The sequence below is a fragment of the Myxocyprinus asiaticus genome, chromosome 46, assembly GCF_019703515.2.
Source record: "Myxocyprinus asiaticus isolate MX2 ecotype Aquarium Trade chromosome 46, UBuf_Myxa_2, whole genome shotgun sequence".
Taxonomy (NCBI): Eukaryota; Metazoa; Chordata; class Actinopteri; order Cypriniformes; family Catostomidae; genus Myxocyprinus; species Myxocyprinus asiaticus.
Window position 1 is genome coordinate 15,071,292 of NC_059389.1, and position 19,823 is coordinate 15,091,114.

At 36.6% G+C, this 19,823-nt stretch overlaps 1 protein-coding gene across 9 annotated transcripts in view; it reads left to right on the plus strand.

Moving 5' to 3' along the window:
- Window positions 1-19,321, plus strand: part of ppip5k1b (diphosphoinositol pentakisphosphate kinase 1b) — a 40,790-nt gene extending 21,469 nt beyond the window's left edge. For 2 of the 9 annotated variants that reach the window (XM_051689483.1, XM_051689484.1), the window contains 14 exons: window positions 1,776-1,958; window positions 2,053-2,194; window positions 2,666-2,889; window positions 2,975-3,102; window positions 4,500-4,614; window positions 4,725-4,832; window positions 4,914-5,030; window positions 5,386-5,523; window positions 6,968-7,061; window positions 7,777-7,884; window positions 9,801-9,863; window positions 16,369-16,506; window positions 18,097-18,210; window positions 18,974-19,321. In XM_051689483.1, coding sequence (XP_051545443.1) covers window positions 1,776-1,958; window positions 2,053-2,194; window positions 2,666-2,889; window positions 2,975-3,102; window positions 4,500-4,614; window positions 4,725-4,832; window positions 4,914-5,030; window positions 5,386-5,523; window positions 6,968-7,061; window positions 7,777-7,884; window positions 9,801-9,863; window positions 16,369-16,506; window positions 18,097-18,210; window positions 18,974-19,068 — 1,767 coding nt within the window. In that variant the 3' untranslated portion in view covers window positions 19,069-19,321. Of the gene's footprint in view, window positions 1-1,775; window positions 1,959-2,052; window positions 2,195-2,665; window positions 2,890-2,974; window positions 3,103-4,490; window positions 4,615-4,724; window positions 4,833-4,913; window positions 5,031-5,385; window positions 5,524-6,967; window positions 7,062-7,776; window positions 7,885-9,800; window positions 9,864-13,863; window positions 13,921-16,368; window positions 16,507-18,096; window positions 18,211-18,973 lie in introns of those variants that run through there. The other 7 variants (XM_051689481.1, XM_051689482.1, XM_051689486.1 and 4 more) reach the window with 7 other exon arrangements.
- The last annotated feature ends 502 nt before the right edge of the window (window positions 19,322-19,823 follow it).

Here is a 19,823-nt window from a genome sequence, read left to right on the forward strand (position 1 = left end):
GCTTAAAACGTTAAAGTCCCCGGATACACAAGTCAGGTATATGGGGTATAATTTGAAAACTTAGAATCTTTTCATAGAATACCATATATTTTACATTTATGTTACATAAAATAACAAAATAAGGGCTGAAAACATCTGTGTACAAAAAAGCGCCACCTAGAGTTATTGTGGTAGAAATATTCAAGTGAAAACAAAAGTCTTTCAAATAGCGCTTAAATGGACTAGTCATATATCAAATGAAAGCTCTCATTCTCAGGAATGTGACTGTACAGTATTTTGTTTTGTTTCCGTAATACCACAGTTCAAAAGATTTTCAGAAGAATCGCAAAGTGAAATATGATTTCTGTAAGTCATCAAATACAAACGTCTTTTTTATGCATCGATTAATGCAACTGTAAGACTCAAACAGCCAAAAATCTGCTTTTACCTTAGGCAGTTTTCTACAAAATGAGCCATTTTTTACTTGTCTGTGATCTTGCTTGTGAGAATAACCAAAGTCTTTCTAGCAAGTCGTCCACTGTTGGCCATCTTTGGAACACTCTCGGGAGGCTATTTCCAGTCATGCCAGTGCAGCTTCTATCTACTTGAATGGAGAAAGACCAAAATCTCAAAAACTGTTGGTCAGGATTACAATCAAAGAACATATTTCAAATCAGCAATAAAATCTGACAATACTGGCATAAATTGTGATTCTTTACCTCATATTATGCTAAAAAACACAATTTTCTCAGCTTGTATAGCTAATGCGCATGCACATTCTTGAGTTGATTGACAGGTGATGTCTGTATCTAAAAGGTGATTGACTCTTTTAACTGTAAGGCGGGACTTCCTTTCTTCATCCGTTTACCGTTGGGTGCTCAGAGCTCCTTGATTGAGCATTCCAGTTTCAACCATTAATTTTAATAGAAGTGGCCCATCTTTGCGAAATAATCTATGGAATAACCCAATGTTATATCTAAGATATCCAGAACAAAATATGCTGTCCAGCAGGAAAAGCAACAGAACATCGGAAAAATATGTTCTTGACTATTGGTGATAAAAATGTTTAAATCATTGCAAAGGGGAGAATCTCTGATTTCTAATGACACCTAGACTGAGCTTCTAGACCACTCAGAGGCCGAGATATTCAATGGAATAATGGTGGTGGTGCGTGAACTGAAAATTAGACGGAATGTCTATGGACGAGCACATATGTGAGGGCAAAAATGCATTAGAACACCACCCACATTTCAAATCAGATTTTTGTGATGGAAGGTGATGGGGTGGGGGGGGATGTCAAGTACTTGCTGCCATCTAGTGGAGAAAAAGAGATTTTTAAAGAGAGTTAGAGTGAACAGAACCATGTTCCATGCTTACAAAGTTATGACAATAATAATAATTAAAAAATATATATATATATATATATATATATATATATATATATTTTTTCTTTTTTTTTCTGTTCATCATAAGATTGTAAACATATACAATATTTATTATGAATAATTGGAGTCTTTTTTTTTATTTTGGGGGTGTTCTGAAAAAATGAGACCAATTTTTTTGCAATTAGTCCACAGTATGTGTAAATGGTGAGCTTTTACATTTTAGTGTGAAAAATTGCAGGCAGCATCCCAAAAAGGCACCATTGTTTAAGGTGATTTAACTTAAGGGGTTTCTTACAACTGGCCTCAGACCTTGTGCCGTTTAGTCAAATGTCTGGCAATGCTAGACTAGTATGACATAAGCATTTATATGTTGATAAATTCCACTATTAATTTGTATTTCTATCTACATAGGGTCTCTTAGCACTGGAAGGGGAGTTGACTCCAATCCTCGTTCAGATGGTGAAGAGTGCTAACATGAACGGACTGCTGGATAGCGACAGTGACTCTCTCACAGACTGTCAGCAGAGAGTCAAAGCTCGATTACATGAGATCATGCAGAAGAACAGAGATTTCAGTGAGGAAGACTACAAGAAGGTGATGCAAGTCACAATTTGCAAATAAAAATTTTGGAATTTACTAATAATCTCAGCATTGCTAATCTACCATAAAATGTCCCTGTCCCTTTAAGCTGGCTCCAACAAGTAGCCCTTCTCTGGTAAACTCCATGGGTGTAATTGGTAATCCTGTCAGGACTTGTGACCAGGTTCACACCCTCATTCAAAGCCTCACATGTCAGATCTGCAAAAGGCTGGAAGACCCCAAGTCTGCAGGTTGGTGCTACCATCTTTGTCTTCCTGCCTGTGTTTATCTTGTCTTATTAGTGGTGTTTGATTTATTTTAACAAACCCTCTAACCTTAAGTTTTAAACTTCTGCGGGTAACTTGTCCTGCACTGTTTGTGCTACGGACATTAATGATACCTCAAGTTTTGCAGCTTGTTGAAGAGAGGTGTGCCATTTCTTTTCCAAGCGTTCAGACTTACGAATTTGCCTGGTGGGCAAAAAGTCCCATAGACTTGAATGAAGGAGGGACCTAAGCCACATCTAGAATATTTTAGAGACTTAGGAGTGGGTTCTTTTGACCAGTAAGCAACCACCAAGAACACCCTAGCAACCACAAAGCAATGCCCTAGCAACCACCCACAACACCCTTGTTGGCACGGGCAAGCACCACACACATTTTCTTCATAAAATGTAAAAATGTAGTTTTAAGATTAGTTTATAATCTGTTCTAAATGCTCAGATCTGCAGCTGTACCACAGTGAGACTCTAGAGCTAATGCTACAGCGGTGGTCCAAACTGGAGCGAGACTTCCGTATGAAAAACGGGCGCTATGACATCAGTAAAATCCCGGATATCTACGACTGTGTAAAGTATGATACCCAACACAACAGCTCTGTGGGACTGGAGGACACACTGGAGCTTTTCCGCCTGTCGAGAGCACTTGCAGACATCATCATCCCTCAAGTAGGAATCTACACTAAACTATAGCTAAACTAAAATATACATTTTTATCCATCTTTACATGTTAAGACACTGTTTGCATTTACAGGAGTATGGAATCACTAAAGCAGAGAAGCTTGACATCGCTAGTGCCTACTGTCTGCCTCTAGTGAAGAAGATTCAACTGGATCTACAGAGGACACATGAGGACGAGGCTGTCAACAAGTTGCATCCACTGTGAGTCTCTGCACTGGAGCAGAAGACCAAATTTTTGCAATGAACTCTGTCTGAATCTTAGCTTGCATACTATCAGTCCTATAGTCTGCGCTGCAAAAAATCTTTCCTTAATCCGTATTTTTGTCTTGTTTTCCAGTAAAAATATCAAGACTTCCTTCTAAAAAGATCAGTAGTCTTGGGAAACAAAATTATATAAGATCTTAAACTTGTTTTCACAGAATATATCTTGAATGAAGTTTGTTTATCTTACCCCATTTGCTGATTGTTTTCCTGGTTTTAAGCATAAATCTAACAAAATTGAGTGAGGTTTATGCTTAAAGACAAGCAAAAACTATTTGTCAATGGAGTATTGTCTTACTACATACTTAAAAGTTCACACTCTACCATCACCAGTGCAGTACAATGTTTCATATTTATAAGTATGCAAATTTCATTTCAGCCTTTATTCACTACTAATGAAGATATATACAGTATATATATTAAATCCCAAAGATCTGTGAGGATTGTAATCAATTGTAAAATGTTCCTTAAATTTATATCTTCATCAGCCTGTATTTCTCGTTTAAAATAATTCAGTAACATTTTACAATAAGATTCCATATGTTAACATTAATTAATAACAGTAGTTAACATGAACTAACAGTGAACAATACTTATTAAGCATTTATTAATCTTAATTTCAGCATAATTAAAATCAAAAGTTGTATATGTTAACAATAGATAATGCTCTATGAACTAACAATGAACAATTGTATTTTTATTAACTAACATTCACAAAGATGAATAAATTATGTAAAAAAAATATATTGTTCATTATTAGTTCATGATACCTAATGCATTAACTAAAGTTAACAAAAGGAACCTTATTGTAAAGTGTTACAGAAATTGTATTAATACCATCAAGAAATTAACTGATGCCTCTGATGTTGTCAGTTGTGAATGGGGCCAGTTCATATATGCTAAAATACACAAAAGTATATTGATTTAAACAAGAGTTTAGTGTGATAAGGTCACCTACTAACCGTACCTATGTAAAGTTATATCCAGGATTACAACTTCGTTGTCATGGCATAACTTATAACTTTACACAGATAAGGTAAAAGGTGTGACACTTATAATTTTTACTTCTTGTGGCTTTACTTTTGAAACTATGTATATTTTAGCATTTATGGACTGGCTCCATTCACTTCCAGAGTGCCTTGCTGTAACCGCTTTTTTTTTTTTTTTTAAATAAAGGAAGAACGAGTCAAAATTATTATTTTGTGTAAATCAACATTATGCCACAAATGTTGTTAATTGAGCTTAACTTGTATTGAAACCAAAAAAATTCTTTTAAGTGACCTATAGAACCTCTGTGAGTGATCAGGTTGTGTCTTTCATCCCTTTTGGTGGTTCAGGTATTCGCGAGGAGTGATGTCTCCGGGTCGGCACGTTCGGACCCGGCTCTATTTCACCAGCGAAAGCCATGTACACTCCCTGCTCAGCATTTTCCGTTACGGAGGCCTGTTAGACGTGAGTGAAAGACCATCAGAGATTAGATTATGCATGCACAGTATGCCTGAGTGTAAGTTTTATACAGGTTACTGCTTGTTTTATGTCTGTTTTTTGGTGTGTATATTTAGGAGCAAAAAGATGAACAGTGGAAGCAGGCTATGGACTACCTCAGTGCCGTGACTGAACTTAACTATATGACTCAGATTGTTATTATGCTCTATGAGGACAACAACAAGGTACAGGATGTGCCCACCCAGCCCTTTGTACTCAATTCTCCCTCTTCTATGCTGCTTATATGCTTGCATTTGTATCTTTAGGATCCTTCCTCAGAAGAGCGCTTCCATGTTGAACTGCACTTTAGCCCAGGGGTAAAGGGATGCAAGGATGAGGATAATGCTCCATTGGGATTTGGGTTCCGTCCCGCCTCTTCAGAGGTGTGTGAGTTTACATTTTGTCCCCAAAAGTGAGGTAAATCTGACAAAACCTCCCTTAGGGTACATTCAGGACTTCCACAATTGGAAATTAAATTTTTAAATAAAGCAAGTACTGTATTTTTTTTTATTTTATTTTAAAAGTGCTAAAATATTAAACCTGTGGGTGTATGAGGGACAGATTTTACCGAAATTGTGGGGACAAGATGTTTCATGTTTCTCTTGCTCTTGGGGGGGGATGTTGATTGATATTTATTTAAAACCAGATTCCTATGCTAAACCACGGAATTTATATGCAACTTTCTTAGAAATACTACATGCTAGTCCTCTTCCAACAGTCTCATTTCATATGTAACAGAATCACGAGAAGCAGACAGACCAAGGCAGTCTCGAGGACCTTTCCCAAGACGAGCCCGACAGAGCCGCACCCTCTGAGCCAATCAGCATTCAGAGAAAGTCGCCACTTATCCGCAACCGCAAGGCTGGATCTATGGAGGTACAGTGCTAAACTATGGGCTTTGCTGGGAAGCTTCGCTACCAAGCTTTAAGTAATTACTGTTCTTGTTAACTGTTACTTAAAGACCCCATGAAATTGCTTGCAGAGTGAAGTTTTCTTTCCTGTGTTGACATATTTCCTATTAAAACAGGGTATTTGGAAAAGACATGAGTCGTCAATATTTCTGGTCCATATTTGTAGAAGAGAAAGACACCTAATTTTGTCACCTTTTAGGAGAACACAAGCATACAGGTGGCTTCAAAGCTAATTAACATCCACTACGGGGGTCTTAACATGCACTATGGTCACTTCATGCGTTTTTTCTGATCAGATTGCTATCCGATTGAATAAGCACATTTGTACTTGGCCACAAAAATGTGTCTCCACCAAACAAATATAAATCTGATCTTCAATTACTGCACTCTGTGCAAATAAAACAGAGTTCACTTCCGTGATTATGCTAATTCTGGGCAGCTAATTTAAAACATGATTTATTATTTGGTTCCAAGTGACTTTGCCCTGTGCGCGTGTGTTTGCGTGTGTGCACGCAGTGTATTTTTCCCTTCGAGGCTTGTTGTAGGTAAGATACGTCCATATGTGTTATCTGCGCTTATAGTTAGTGTTTAGTTTCGGTTTCAATGTGCATCCGTTTCTTGATTTGTTTTTATTTATTGCGTGATGCAAACACTATGCAATTATTCAATAGCAACGCACAAAGTGACAAAGTGTAAACACTAGGGATGTGCACAAGTAATCAATTAATCAAGTACTCGTTCAGCTTTAAATATTTAAATATTTTTCTATGTGCCATTGCCTGCTGTTAGCAGCAATGAAACCGCTTCTCTTGCCTAAATTTTGCTGTTACAACTCAATGCATTGGTTTGCGCTGTGGTTGCATGTCATTGTTAAAGAAATAGTTCACCTCCCAAAGAAATTCTGTCATTATTTGAAGTGATTGTATCACTTCAGAAGACTTGGAATGTTTGTTTCTATGTGTGTGTGAAATTTGTTTTTTTGTTTTGTTTTTTTGAATATAGATGTTGTTTATGCATAGTGCTCATTTTTAAATAATAAAAACAGATTTAAAGGTTGAAGGATGAACATAAATTCAGTTTATTTCAAGTAACCGATTACTTGTTTTCTTAAGTGTTAGAGTACTCGACCTCAAAATTACTCGAAAGGCCCAACCTTAGTAAATACCCCCTAAAAACCACAAAACTCCAATATTGATTTCATCAGATCTTCAAAAGAGAATATTTTCCTTTTTTTATCCAAGCAGAGACACTTCAGACATAATATATTTGATGTCATGTAAATATCTGTTCTGTTGTTTTGTCTATCTGTCTCTCTGTGTGTGTGTGTGTGTGTGTGTGTGTGTGTGTGTGTGTGTGTGTGTAAATATGTGTATTTATGTGTCTGTGCCTTTGTTTCTCTATACTTGCAGGTCCTTTCAGAGAGCAACGCTTCTCGTGGATCGGCGTATCGTATGTTCCCGTCATCTTCCCGTCAGTCTCCTGAGATCAAACCCAGCGGACTAGGTGGGAATTCAATTTCATTTTTTGGTTCTTTTTTCATCCTGTAGCAGATACACCATATAACTCTCCTGTCATCGGGCTCTGTGGAGAAACATCTCGCCTTCTCTTAAGTGACCTTGCCCTGTTGATCGGACAACACACAACACCAATGACGCGGTTCGAGGACCCTGCTCAAGTTTATATTTATGTATATATTTATATAAATATAGACCAAGGACATGCCAAGCCCTTGTAGACTATTGGCAGGAGTCTCTATGCTATTCTTGTCTATACTATTTCTGTCTCCAAAGAAAATTTTGAGGCGACACAATGCAGATTGTTTCACAGGTTTTGAGCTGCGTAATTTTCAGAGATTGTGGCAAATTAGTTTACACCTTACTAAAGACTTGATTTTTGGATTACTATTTTATAGCAAAGTGCATGTTGCATCTGGCATGTCTTTTATCTAAGCTTTAAACTAATTCAAGTTTTTCAGTACTGCACTCTGTTGGCTAAAGATAGAGATGCTATTGATCGCATTACATTTGGCTTTACATCACTCGTGTGCTCAGCAGAAGACTAGCTGTTTTAAGCGAGTTTCATATGAAAAGGCTGTCCGTGTGCCTGCAGTTTAACTTAACTACCGTATATGAAACGGTGCATGTTTTGTCAAGAACACTACTAACCACTACTAACCTTACCACCCCCTTCACCCCACGTCCCCCTCCCCCACACGCAGGCGCCCAGTGTGCAGGCCTCTTCAGTGCCTCCTTTCCCAACCTGAGAGATCTAACACGACCTCACCGCAAAAAGCCCTTCTCGCCCTGGAGTCTGTCTTCTCAAGGTGGTACGTCCCCAGCACACACACATACCGGATTATCACCTACCTCACCTACTTGAGATGATCATGAATAATTTCTTCAAATCTCGTCTTTCCGCCCCGTTTCAGATCAGTTGAAATCTCACTCAGGACCATTTCCAATATACTGTACTATTACTCAGTGGAGATTTGTGTTGTTTTTTCACACTACTTAAAGGTATAGGGAGTTAAGGGGAATTCAAATTTTGTCATCATTTACTCACCCTCATGTTGTTCCAACCCAGATGACTTTCTTGTTTTATGTGGAGCATAAAAGGAGATGTTAGGCAGAATGTTATCCTCTGTCACATTTGAATTTCATTGTATGGAAAAAAAGATGTGGGTTGAATGAAAATGAGGTTAATTGAATGATGACAGAATTTTTGATATTTTTGGTGAACTATTAATTTAACAAAAATGTACTAAAATTGGCCTTAAAAAAAATACCACAAATCATACAGTTGCCCTCTGAATTCCTGGCTTGCATGAACAGTCTAAACTCTTGAAATTGAGGCTGTGCTGATACAATCATACAGTATATGGATATACTGCATTTTCTTCGCACGATATTTCATCAGTACTTTAGATCCTTGCATAGATGTATTTTTAAGAATGATTTATGTTTGCATTCATATTATTTCAGTTCAATTAATGAAGAAGCACGTTGTCTTTATATGGAAACTTGCAATCAGAGGCACATTATTACTAATAAGTTGTCACCGTTCTCAGACTGATAATATGCATGTGTGAATGTGCATGTCTTCTATAAACAATAATCACAATTGCAAAAGCAAGCATGTGTTCTTACAGATCAGTTATTTCCTAAATTGCATTTTGTGTTCTGATGATAGGTCAAAAATTTGCGATTTATACAAAGGAGTATTACAGAGTGGAATATTTTGTTCACACTTTACAATAAGGTTGTATTCATTAACTTTAGGTTATTATGTTAGATAACATGAACTAACAAAGAACAATACATACACTAATACATTTTTTTATGAAGTTGTATATGTTAACATTAGTTAATGCATTATAAACTAACATGAACTAACAATGAATCATTGTATTTTATAAATTAACATTAACCAACATTAATAAATTCTGTTTTAAATATTGTTCACTGTTAGTTCATGATACCTAATGCATTAACTAATGTTAACAAATACAACCTTATTGTAAAGCATTACCAATATTTTAATGTCCTGATGCTTCTGAGAATCTGCTTTGATTTTACCGAAATTCATAATATCCAGGGCTACAAAAATGATTGCTTGTACCACAATCTCTAAAGACTCATTGACTATCACTTTGTGGTATTATGATTATCAAAACCTTTACTGAAAATATGTAAAATCACACTCTTTCCCCAGACAGCTTTTAGTAACTCTGCCCAATACATAAGGCCAGAGTTATGCCTTTTTTATTTTTTTTTTATTTGCTGCTACTATGAATTTCTCACTCCTCTCTTCTACTGAGTTGCCTTGTTAGTAGCATTAACAGTTTTTTCCACAGAGTGTCGCTGTGTCTCTGAAATTGAGGATTGCTCTGTCTAAGTCTAAGTCATTTGAAATGGCACCCAAAATACTGCCATGTCATGCTGTTGCATTTAAAAGGATATTCTAGCACCAGAAATACTAGGTAGTTTCCTGTGATCAGCTGTTGTTATTATTTTTTTAAACCCATATTCAAGGGCAACATCTGGCCCCGCTGTTACTTTTACCTGCTTTTTATAAAATAGATAATGGAATAGCAGAGTGTGGCAGGTGTTACATGTTTAAGCAAGGCATACAAATGCTGTTAGCTTTTAGTAAGACTGAATTCATGTTCAGGAAAAACTCATGAGCGGATGTAGAGGGGCACAATGACACAAGTAACTCCGAATGCCTCTTTTATCTCCTCAGAGCTGCTCTCTATGCCGGCAGTAAAGAGATTTTCTGTGTCGTATGCCAGGCATCCGACTAATGGTATGTTTGAGTTCCTGAGTCCATGTTTTTTTATATTTTCCTTGCATGCCCTCTGCCGTTGTTTAAAACGTAGTCTACGTAATTGAGCACCATTGTGATTTTTGATTAATTCATTCCATAAATCATTCCATTAGTTTGGATTCTCACAAGACACGTTCATTTTAATTCATTCCTCCTCCTGATTGGTTAGATGCATGGGATGTGTATCGAATATATCTCTCCTGATATATTGTTGTTTGTGTGGAAAATCAGTATGCACTGATTCATGAAAACGTGTGAACACCTTTCATGTTGATTCACTTTTAATTTTGTGCCGAGAAATGGTTAACCCTTCCACCATTATTGCTTTGATGATCACCTATCTTATGCAGTACGTTCAGTGCATAACAATGGACATCTTTAAATGTCAGTTTTTTGAGGAACTGTTTCTGTCTGGAACTCTTTTGCCATTGAAAATGATGGGAACATTCAGATAATTTTACATGATAAGCATATCTTGGTAAACAGTTAGTTCACCCCAAAATGAAAATTCTGTCATCATTTACTCACCCTCATGTAATTCCAAATCTGCATGACTTTCTTCTGTGAAGCACAAAAGGAGAAGTTTTGAAGAACATCCATGTTGCTCTCTTCCATACAATGAAAGTGGATGGGGACCAATGACTGTCAAGCTCCAAAAAGGCAAAAAAAGCCCCTTAAAAACATCTTAAAAGTAGTCCTTATGACTCATGCGCAATTTTTTTGGAGTCTTCTGAAAACATATGATAGCTTTGTTTGAGCAACAGACTGAAATTTTGTTATTCACCAAAAATCATGCCTTTAAATTTCAAGTTGAATGGTCAACTTTCACTTTTATTGTATGGAAAAGAGCAGCTTGGACATTCTGCTATTATTGAATTATTTGTGTTTCATTGAAGAAAGAAAGTCATACATGTTTCAGAAGACACAAGGGTCTTCAGTACAGTAAATTACGACATATTTTCATTTTTAAGTGAACCGTTTCTTTTAAATGTGTTTTAAATTGAGTCTTTATGATATTAATGTACCTCATACAAAAGATGTTGGCTAAATTACACAAAACTTGAATGTTGATGTATGCATGGTGTTATATTTGAATGATTAGTGGTCTATATCTTTGGGACCACATTTAAAGGTGCACTCAATAATTATTTCTTCATTAAAAAGGTTTAACTCCTACAGACATGAATTGTAATTTTGCAATATACAGTATGTATGAAATCATGAGCACTCACATTAAAATGAAGACTCCAGTCATATCAGTAACCTTATAAAAGCGGTTTTATTCTACAAGGAGAGGGTCCGCACATGGGGGCTGCCATGTTAGAATCACATGACCAGCAGAATACTACTCACTTAATCTCAGTAACCGTCCTGTTATTTCACACTTTCATTCATTGATTAAAGTAATCATTGCTGACTTTGAATAAAAAATTTCTACAATGACATTAAAACTGAAAACTATTGATTTAAAATGGTGCTGCATCGAAGCCGCTAGGTGTCAGTGTAAGTCCAAGATGACACAGACAAAAGTTACTGAGTGCACCTTTAATTATATCTTATTATTCTGTTTATCTGCCAGGAAGAAGCATTTAGTTTGGGCGTTTGACTAGTAATAGTTCTTTCTTCTTAAATTGACTGGCTTCCCGAGATACAACAAGTTATAAATGGTCTCTACGTGTCCCAATCAATTCCAAACTTGATGCTTATCTGCACTGGATGATGTACTGTAATGGCAGAGGTTTGCTCAGTTGTCTATAAATGTGAGCATCTCTGCCAGGAAATCTAGTTCTTTCAGGTTTTGGTGAGGTTAGGGCTTTTTGCTAGACACAGTGCAGCCTAGGGAAGAGTAAACTGATCAAACTCTGCTTATATTATTTGACAGTTTAACACTCCTCAAGGGAAACTCGCAGTTTTTGCCATCAGTTCAACAACCTTTCAAACCAGCCATCCAAACATGAAAAAACACGTGTTCTTGATTAAGATGTTACATTTTTATTTATGGTGACAGTCATTTTTCCTGTATTTTAGCTTATTTGTTTAGACTGAGGAGGAAACATTATTGACATGCATTGACATTGTCAGCACGTCAAAACACCACATGCATTATTGCTTTTCCATTGATGTGGCTTTAGCAACTGATCAGAACTAGGTTTTGCATTTATTAGCTGACAGCCTCCTATTCTTCCTAGTTTTGTTTTGTTCTGTGAAAAAAAGATGAGTAGTTTTTGTATGCAACATACAGTGGAGTCCACATTAAAATCTGTGATATTTTTTTTTCCAGGTTTTTTAAGATTTTTAATTTAAAACATTTCTGATGTAAAATGAACAAGAAGTATTTTAAAATGCTGTGCTATTTCTAGGTCACTAATCAAGTGTATGCATATTGTGACATTGACCATGTTAAGTCCTTTGTACAAAAGGTCAGATTTCCGTGCTTCCATTGAAGAACACAAGATGCTCCTTGTTACATTCTCAAATCATGCTGGGATTACATTAATCATTAGGTTTTGCACAAACTTGTGGAGTTTATGCCTGCTTGAATGCATGCTGTCATTAAAGCAAAAGTGCGACATACCAAATACTAGAAATTCTGCAATGTATAGTATATAAAGATTTCACCACAATTTACTCAAATTGTAATGCTGATATTGTAGTTTGTAATAAAAATGAAAAACTAAAGGAATATTCTGGGTTCAATACAAATTAATCTCAGTCGACAGCATTTTTGGCATAATGTTGATTACCACAAAAAATAATTTTGACTTGTTCCTCCTTTTCTTTAAAGAAAGCAAAAATGTGAGGCACTCACAATGGAAGTGAATGGGGGCCAATCAGTAAACATTAAAATACTGTTTCAAAATTATTGCCACAAGACATAAACAATGTGCATGTTAACATGATTTTAGTGTGATAAAATTACCTACTAACATTTCCTGTGTAAAGTTTTAGCCAATTTTACAACTTCGTTGCCATGATGATGTAATGTCAACAAACCCTAAAACGACTGTAAAAATTACAATTTAAACAACTTTACAGCTCAAATAATGCATATGTTTTAACAGAGGAACTAATGTAAGTGCTTTTATAAAATTATGAGCTTCACATTTCTGCTTTTAAACCCTCAAAAAAAATTGGCCCAATTCACTCCCATTGTAAGTGCCTCACTGTAACCTCGATTTTTGCTTTTTTTTTTAAAGAAAAGGAGGGCAAAAATTGAAATTATTTTTGTGGTAATCAACATTATGCCACAAATACTGTCGATTGAGCTTAACATGTATTGAACCTGGAATATTCCTTTAAATTAGAAAAAAATTGTGCTCTGAGGATTTCCTTCAAATCAAAGATTCTAACTGCACAGAATTGCCTCTGAAAATAGTTTTAGGTCCTGACAAAATAACAAACGTTAATTTCAGGCCATTAATTACATGCTGCTGAGTCATTCCGGCAAAAACATCTCAGTTGGGTATCGAACAGAGGATCCACAGTGCTGCATTCTGCAGTGGCCTCTCCTTTCTCTCTCCTCCTCTATCTCTGTCACCCCTCCGTTCTCCCTCATCCTTCTGTGTTTAGTTGACTCTGAATCTCTGTAGCTGATTCTCCCTCTGGCTCATTTTATTCCTCCATCACCGCCACCTCCTCCATGCTTACCGCATCCTTCTCCCTCTCCTCCTACTCACTCCTCTTCCTTCTGTTACTCACTACAGTCATTCCCCTGGTCGACCAATATACATTTTTCCAGAGAGAAGGGTGGCCATTGCCGATGTAGTACTGATGTATAGCCCTTATATGATTAAAAGAATGGATAATGTACAGGTGATCAGGATCAGGTCTTGTATCAGCCTAAAATAGTTTATTTTGGGTTATAAGACTGGCTTGTGGTACATTTTCCCACTTATTTCATGGCAACCTAAAGCATCAATAAATACATGGATATGAAATATTGATTTGAGTTTAAATTATTTTATTGGCTTACTTGTAGAGAGTGCAGAGTGATGAAAGACATGGAACTAGCACAGAAACATTGCCTAGTTGAGCGGTAAGTTATGCATTGTTGCTTCAATATTCAGTCAATATTCAGACATATTTGCGTTTAAATGCCCACAAAATTGACTTATAAATATTGTGTAATAGAATTTAAAATTATATAATTAATCTAAATTGTCTCCCACCAAACAATGCCAACAAAAAAGTACCAAAAATTACTTTTGGTCAACCCTCTTTCCATTTGCTCAATACCTCCTTGGTCCAGTTCTTATTAACTCAGTAAGTTTACATACGCTGTCAAAGTTTGATTTCAGTTGGATTAAAACAATAATTTCTGATTTTGCGATGTCGGACAAATGGACACTCAAAAAATGTAATTATACTTAAAGTTTTTACAAGCAACTTGATTTCATTCATTCAGATTCAGAAGTCATTTTCATTGAGACTATACTAAAGCAGTTTTAACTCAACTTCATTAGGTTAGTCAGACTCAATTTAATAATGTTTAATTTAATTATTTTTCTTATGTTGGTCCAACTTAATTGATTTATTAATCATTAGTATATGCCAGGTGAGTAAGTGTAAGGAAATTAAACTGTTGCACTGTCAATTTGGTAGCAACTGCTTATAGAGCGAAGCGGCACTCAAATCAAACATCACTTGAATGTGAAAGTCCATCCTCAATCTAAGCACAAGTGTCAATCTTCACTACAGTGGTAAGCCCCAAATCTCCAGCCTAACAGACACTCTTTTTAAGTACCAATATAACAGAACATTAAACATGATCAGATCTCCTATGCTCATCTTACTCAAAAATGCATGAAAAAATGTGTTCACCTCATCCAGTCCCATGCATATCATGCTGGCAAATGGAAATCCCCTACCAGTTTCATCAGTGCTACAAAAAGTATTTTTGTAGTCCCAACTAAACTTAAATTTTTACAAATGTAATTGTATAGAACACAAGGAAATCAAGTTGTGACAAAATGTTCAAAAATTGTGTTGCTTTAGCTCATTTTAATTTTGTAAACTGAATAACCTGCAAAAATATTTGTATGCGACTGCAGCTCAGCATTGTCCAGCATGTATTAACTTAAATTGTTAATCTTAAATTGTCCTCAGCATTGTTTACGTGCTCCAAAAGACAGAGGGGATGCACAACTTCCTCAGCTGGCATCCTTCCTTCAAATATTATTGTCTAACTGCGTTTGTAAACGTACTGAATATTAACTTGTGACATAAACATACTCCATCAGTTTCTGGGGCTTCAGTTTCTGCCAAAACATAACTTTATCTGTTCTGCTCATTTACTTGACTGTGTCTTGTTTTTCTTCACTTTCTGTCCATGCAGCTTTCTTTCTGCTGTGTAACTCCTCATAACCTCTTGTCCTTTTTTCTTATCGCATGCTTGTACGTATGGCTTGGTGAATGTGAAGACAGCTTGCTTATGTTGACGCCTGCATAGTGTAAGTACAGTATAAAGCTAACTTACGAAGACCTCTCGCACCTGTTTACATATTACAAAATGTTTTACATATATTTTCAGGTCAATGTGGAACATGGGCTGTGTTCGGAATGAAATACTACCTCGCTACTTTTTAAATACTGTGCAGTATACACTGCATACTGCCTACTATTTTGTTTATAAATGATCAAATGAGTAAAAATAAAGATTCCCACTGTAATTACTTATGGAAATGCAAGGTCATGTTATGAGCATTGCATTGAAGTGTACAGTATTTCACGCAGTGTGCTGTTATAGGTTTTGGCAAATGGTCATCCAGGTATTTCATGCATACAGAAAATATGCATACTGTGCACACTAAATATTCTATACACTGCTGAAATGGTAAGCACTTACCTTCTGGAGAGCACACTGCTTCAGTTTTGGCTCTACACATTTCAAACCTCTATACCATCATCTAATTCCATTACCAATAACCAAAACACATTTACTAATTCAAAATTGAATAAATTCATTTTAATGTACTGGATTAGGGTTATTATAGTTTGTTGCTCCAGCATTGTACTTATTTTTCTTTAATTGGTTAGTTAAACAGGCACATAAAGCTTCTAATTGGTTTATTAGTCTGCAACAGCCTGCCCTTATTCTGATAATGCCTTGTACTGTATTCAAGAAGCCAAACACTTTGTTAGTGGACCACAGTTGTAACCATCTAGTTTGACATATATAAGCTAAAAACCTAAGAATAGATATTTTTGCTCAAGATTTGCAGCACGCTACTGGGCATTGCACTTGCATCACAAGATCTATCCTGGATACCCAATGGCTAAAGAGCATTGGCCGTTATTTGTGATTGCTGATGGGTCACATGACATTGGCTTCATACTCCCATCATGTATTTCAGTGGAAGCACATGCAACTGCGCTTGCGAGACCTCTAGGAGTGTGTGGGACATAAAGAGTGACGACTGCCACTAAAAGTTCTTTACTAAGAGAGGTGTGTTTTGGACCTTGTTTGTGTGTCTCTCTGCTGCAGGGTTTGAAGGCTGCTCCATGGTGCCCTCTATCTATCCACTAGAGACACTGCATAACTCACTGTCACTCAAGCAGGTGGATGAATTCCTCACAGCAGTGTGCAAGAATGGGAGTGAGACACAATTCAAGAGGATGAAATGTAGGTGGACTTATACATTCTCTTTAACATGCACAAGAACACAGTCCTGTTTAAGGAATAGTTCACCCAAAAATGAAAATTGTCATCATTTACCCCTCCTCATGCTGTTCCAAACTGTATGACTTCTCTGGAACACAAAATAAGATGTTTTGAAGAATCTCAGAGCTGCTCTTTTGCATACATTGAAGGCATTTTGTGACCATGGGCTGTCAAGATAAAAAAGGACAAACATAATGAAGCCATACAATACCTTTGTGTGAGGAACAAGCTGAAATTTGAGTAGTTATATTACTATTTTAAACACTAACTCGTCCTAGAGCTTTCAAGCTACACTCACCAAACTTTACAGAGACCTTAGAGACTGCTCTGACTTGGGTTGCTATATATTTTCTAACTGATTGGACTTGTGGTTTCTGCACAGCGGGCGATCTAAACCCAGAAAAATCCCATTCACTCACATTGACGGAATGTTCAGATGAGCCAAGACTATTCAAACTCCAACTGTCAAAAATTCAAATGTAAACAAGCCCACACAAGGCCTTTAATATGCTTTAAACTGCTCTCTATCTCTCTTTTTACCTCTATCTCTCTCACTTTCCTTCCCTCAATCTCTCTCTCTTTCTCTCAATCTCTCTCTCTCTCGCTCTCTGTTTCTATCTATTACCTACTTACTCTTTTCTAATCTATCATGCTAGAAATGCTTAGCAAGTGGCTAAAACTTGCTAGCAACATGCTAGCAATAGCTACATGCTAAAACATGCTAGCAATGCCTAGCTACATGTCAAACATGCTTGCAACACCTAGCTACATGCTAACAACACCTAACAACATGCTAATAATGCCTAGTAACATGCTTGCAACGCCTAGCTACATGTTAAAATATGCTAACAATACCTAGCTACATGCTAAAACATGCTTGCAACACCTAACTACATGCTAGCAACCCTTAGCTACATGTTAAAACATGCTGTAATACCTAGCTACATGCTAGCAACACCTAGCTACATGCTAGAATATGCTAGCAGTGCCTAGCTACATGCTAGCAACCTCTAGCTACATCCTAAAACATACTAGCAACACCTAACTACATGCTAGCAACCCTTAGCTACATGTTAAAACATGCAAGCAGTGCCTAGTTTTATGCTAAAACATGCTAGCAACCGCTAACAACATGCTGGAAAGTCTAGCTACATGTTACAACATGCTATATTTAAATCCTCCAACCTTTCAATCTGTCTAACTGACTGAAGGGCGTTTAAAACCTTCAGACTACTTGAACCTATAGGCCTACCTTTTTCAAGCCAATCTCAAAGTTTGTCTGCAAACATTTCAGTCTAGTAAAATCTTCCCTTCTGCTGTAGCTCTCAAACCCTGTTCACATTTGCGCATATTTCTAACTTGGTGCATTCAAAACATTTCATTTTTGGGTGAACTATTCCTTTAACATAATTTCACTAGAACCTAATTTAGTCCCTAAGCTCTCAATTTGATCATCTTTCTGAATTTAGACTGTAAAGTTTGGTAGTATTTGATTATCTTAAATAAGCTTTGATTTAGTCTTATAGTAATCACACACCCTCTTCTCTGTAGCTCTGTCCGCCATGTTTGACTCCCATGCCCAGCCCTCCATAGATGTTGAAAGTCCGGAGACCCCAGTGACCACCCCAGTCCAGCTGACCCAACCACCAAACCGGCCTCTTTGGTGTGAGTATGCCTCACATTTTCACCTGCCATCTAAAAAAAACACAGAAATCAGGCAACCGTCAAAGATATTCAGCACATCTGTCTGTTTTCCACCAAACAACACTAACAGTAGTACTATGGTACTATATTGGAGTATCATGTCAATACTATGGCAAATGAATGTGGTAATCATTCAGTAACATGTATCAATATCATTTCACACCATACTTTCTGATATCATCACTGTACTATGGTACCAGAAAGTAGATGACTTGTCCTCTTAAAGGAGACTTTAAACAGTCACTCCTTATTGGACATGAAATGAGCTTTCAAATGGGGATCTGATTAGGACTAATTCTTTCGCACCCCTAAGTTGTTAGGTTGTTTTTTTAGTTTTTAGCTCTGCCACTTAGAGGATTATACACCATTTCCCCTGAGAGTTTGGTGATTTATGTTCAGTCTGTATGGCTGTTCTAGCAGCTGCTTTCACAAAAAAATCTAGGTTGCTTTAGTCATTGCTTTGTCTGCCTCTTTGTAACCCATTTACTATAATATCGTTGTTTTTGAAAGCAGAGCCAGGAACATGCTGGAAGAAAAAGGATCTCTTAGATTAATAGTGCATTTGTTCTAATTGTGGTTGCATAGCATTAGTTATTGTATTTTTCCATGGGGCTCTTTATGCAGGGCAATACAGGGCAATACAAAGAGAAAATATTGTAACCATGAAAAAAATTACAATATCTTTATTGATCTTATTAAGTATGTTTTAACTGTGTGTGTGCAGACAGCAGCGGTCCTCCCAGCACGGTATCCAGTGCCGGTCCATCGTCGCCATCAGTAGCAGAGCCCTCATCAAACTTCAGCTTTAACAGCGAGTAGACATCTTGGTTACACACATTGTCAATGATTTCTGCAGTGATGATAAAAGCATTTTCTTTTGACACTGATCTCAGATCAGTTCTCCAGTCTCTACTTAAAGGGATAGTTCACCCAAAAATTAAAATTTTCTCATCATTTACTTATTCTTTCTCATCATATTCTTTCTTCTGCTGAACACAAATGAAGATTATTTTAAGAATATCTCAGATCTGTAAGTCCTCACAATGCAGGTGAATGGGTACCAAAATGTTGAAGGTCCAAAAAGCACAAAGTCAGCATAAAAGTAATCTATAAGACTCCAGTGGTTAAATCCATATCTTCAGAAGCATATGATAAGTGTGAGTGAGAAACAGATCAATATTTTAGTAATTTTTTCCTAGAAATCTCCACATTCACAGTCTTTTGTTTTTGGCAATTCGCATTCTTTGTGCATATTGCCACCTACTAGGCAGGGAGGAGAATGTATAGTAAAAAAGTACTTAAATATTGATCCGTTTCTCAGCCACACCTATCATATCGCTTCTAAAGATATAGATTTAACCATTGCAGTCGTGAAGATTACTTTTATGCTGCCTTTATGTGCTTTTTAGAGCTTCGAAATTCTGGTACCCATTCACTTGCATTGGAAAGACCAACAGAGCTGAAATATTTTTTTTAAATCTTCATTTGTGTTCAGCAGAAGAAAGAAAGTCGTACACATTTGGGATGGCATGAGGGTGAGTAAATGAGAACATTTTCATTTTTGGGTGAACCAT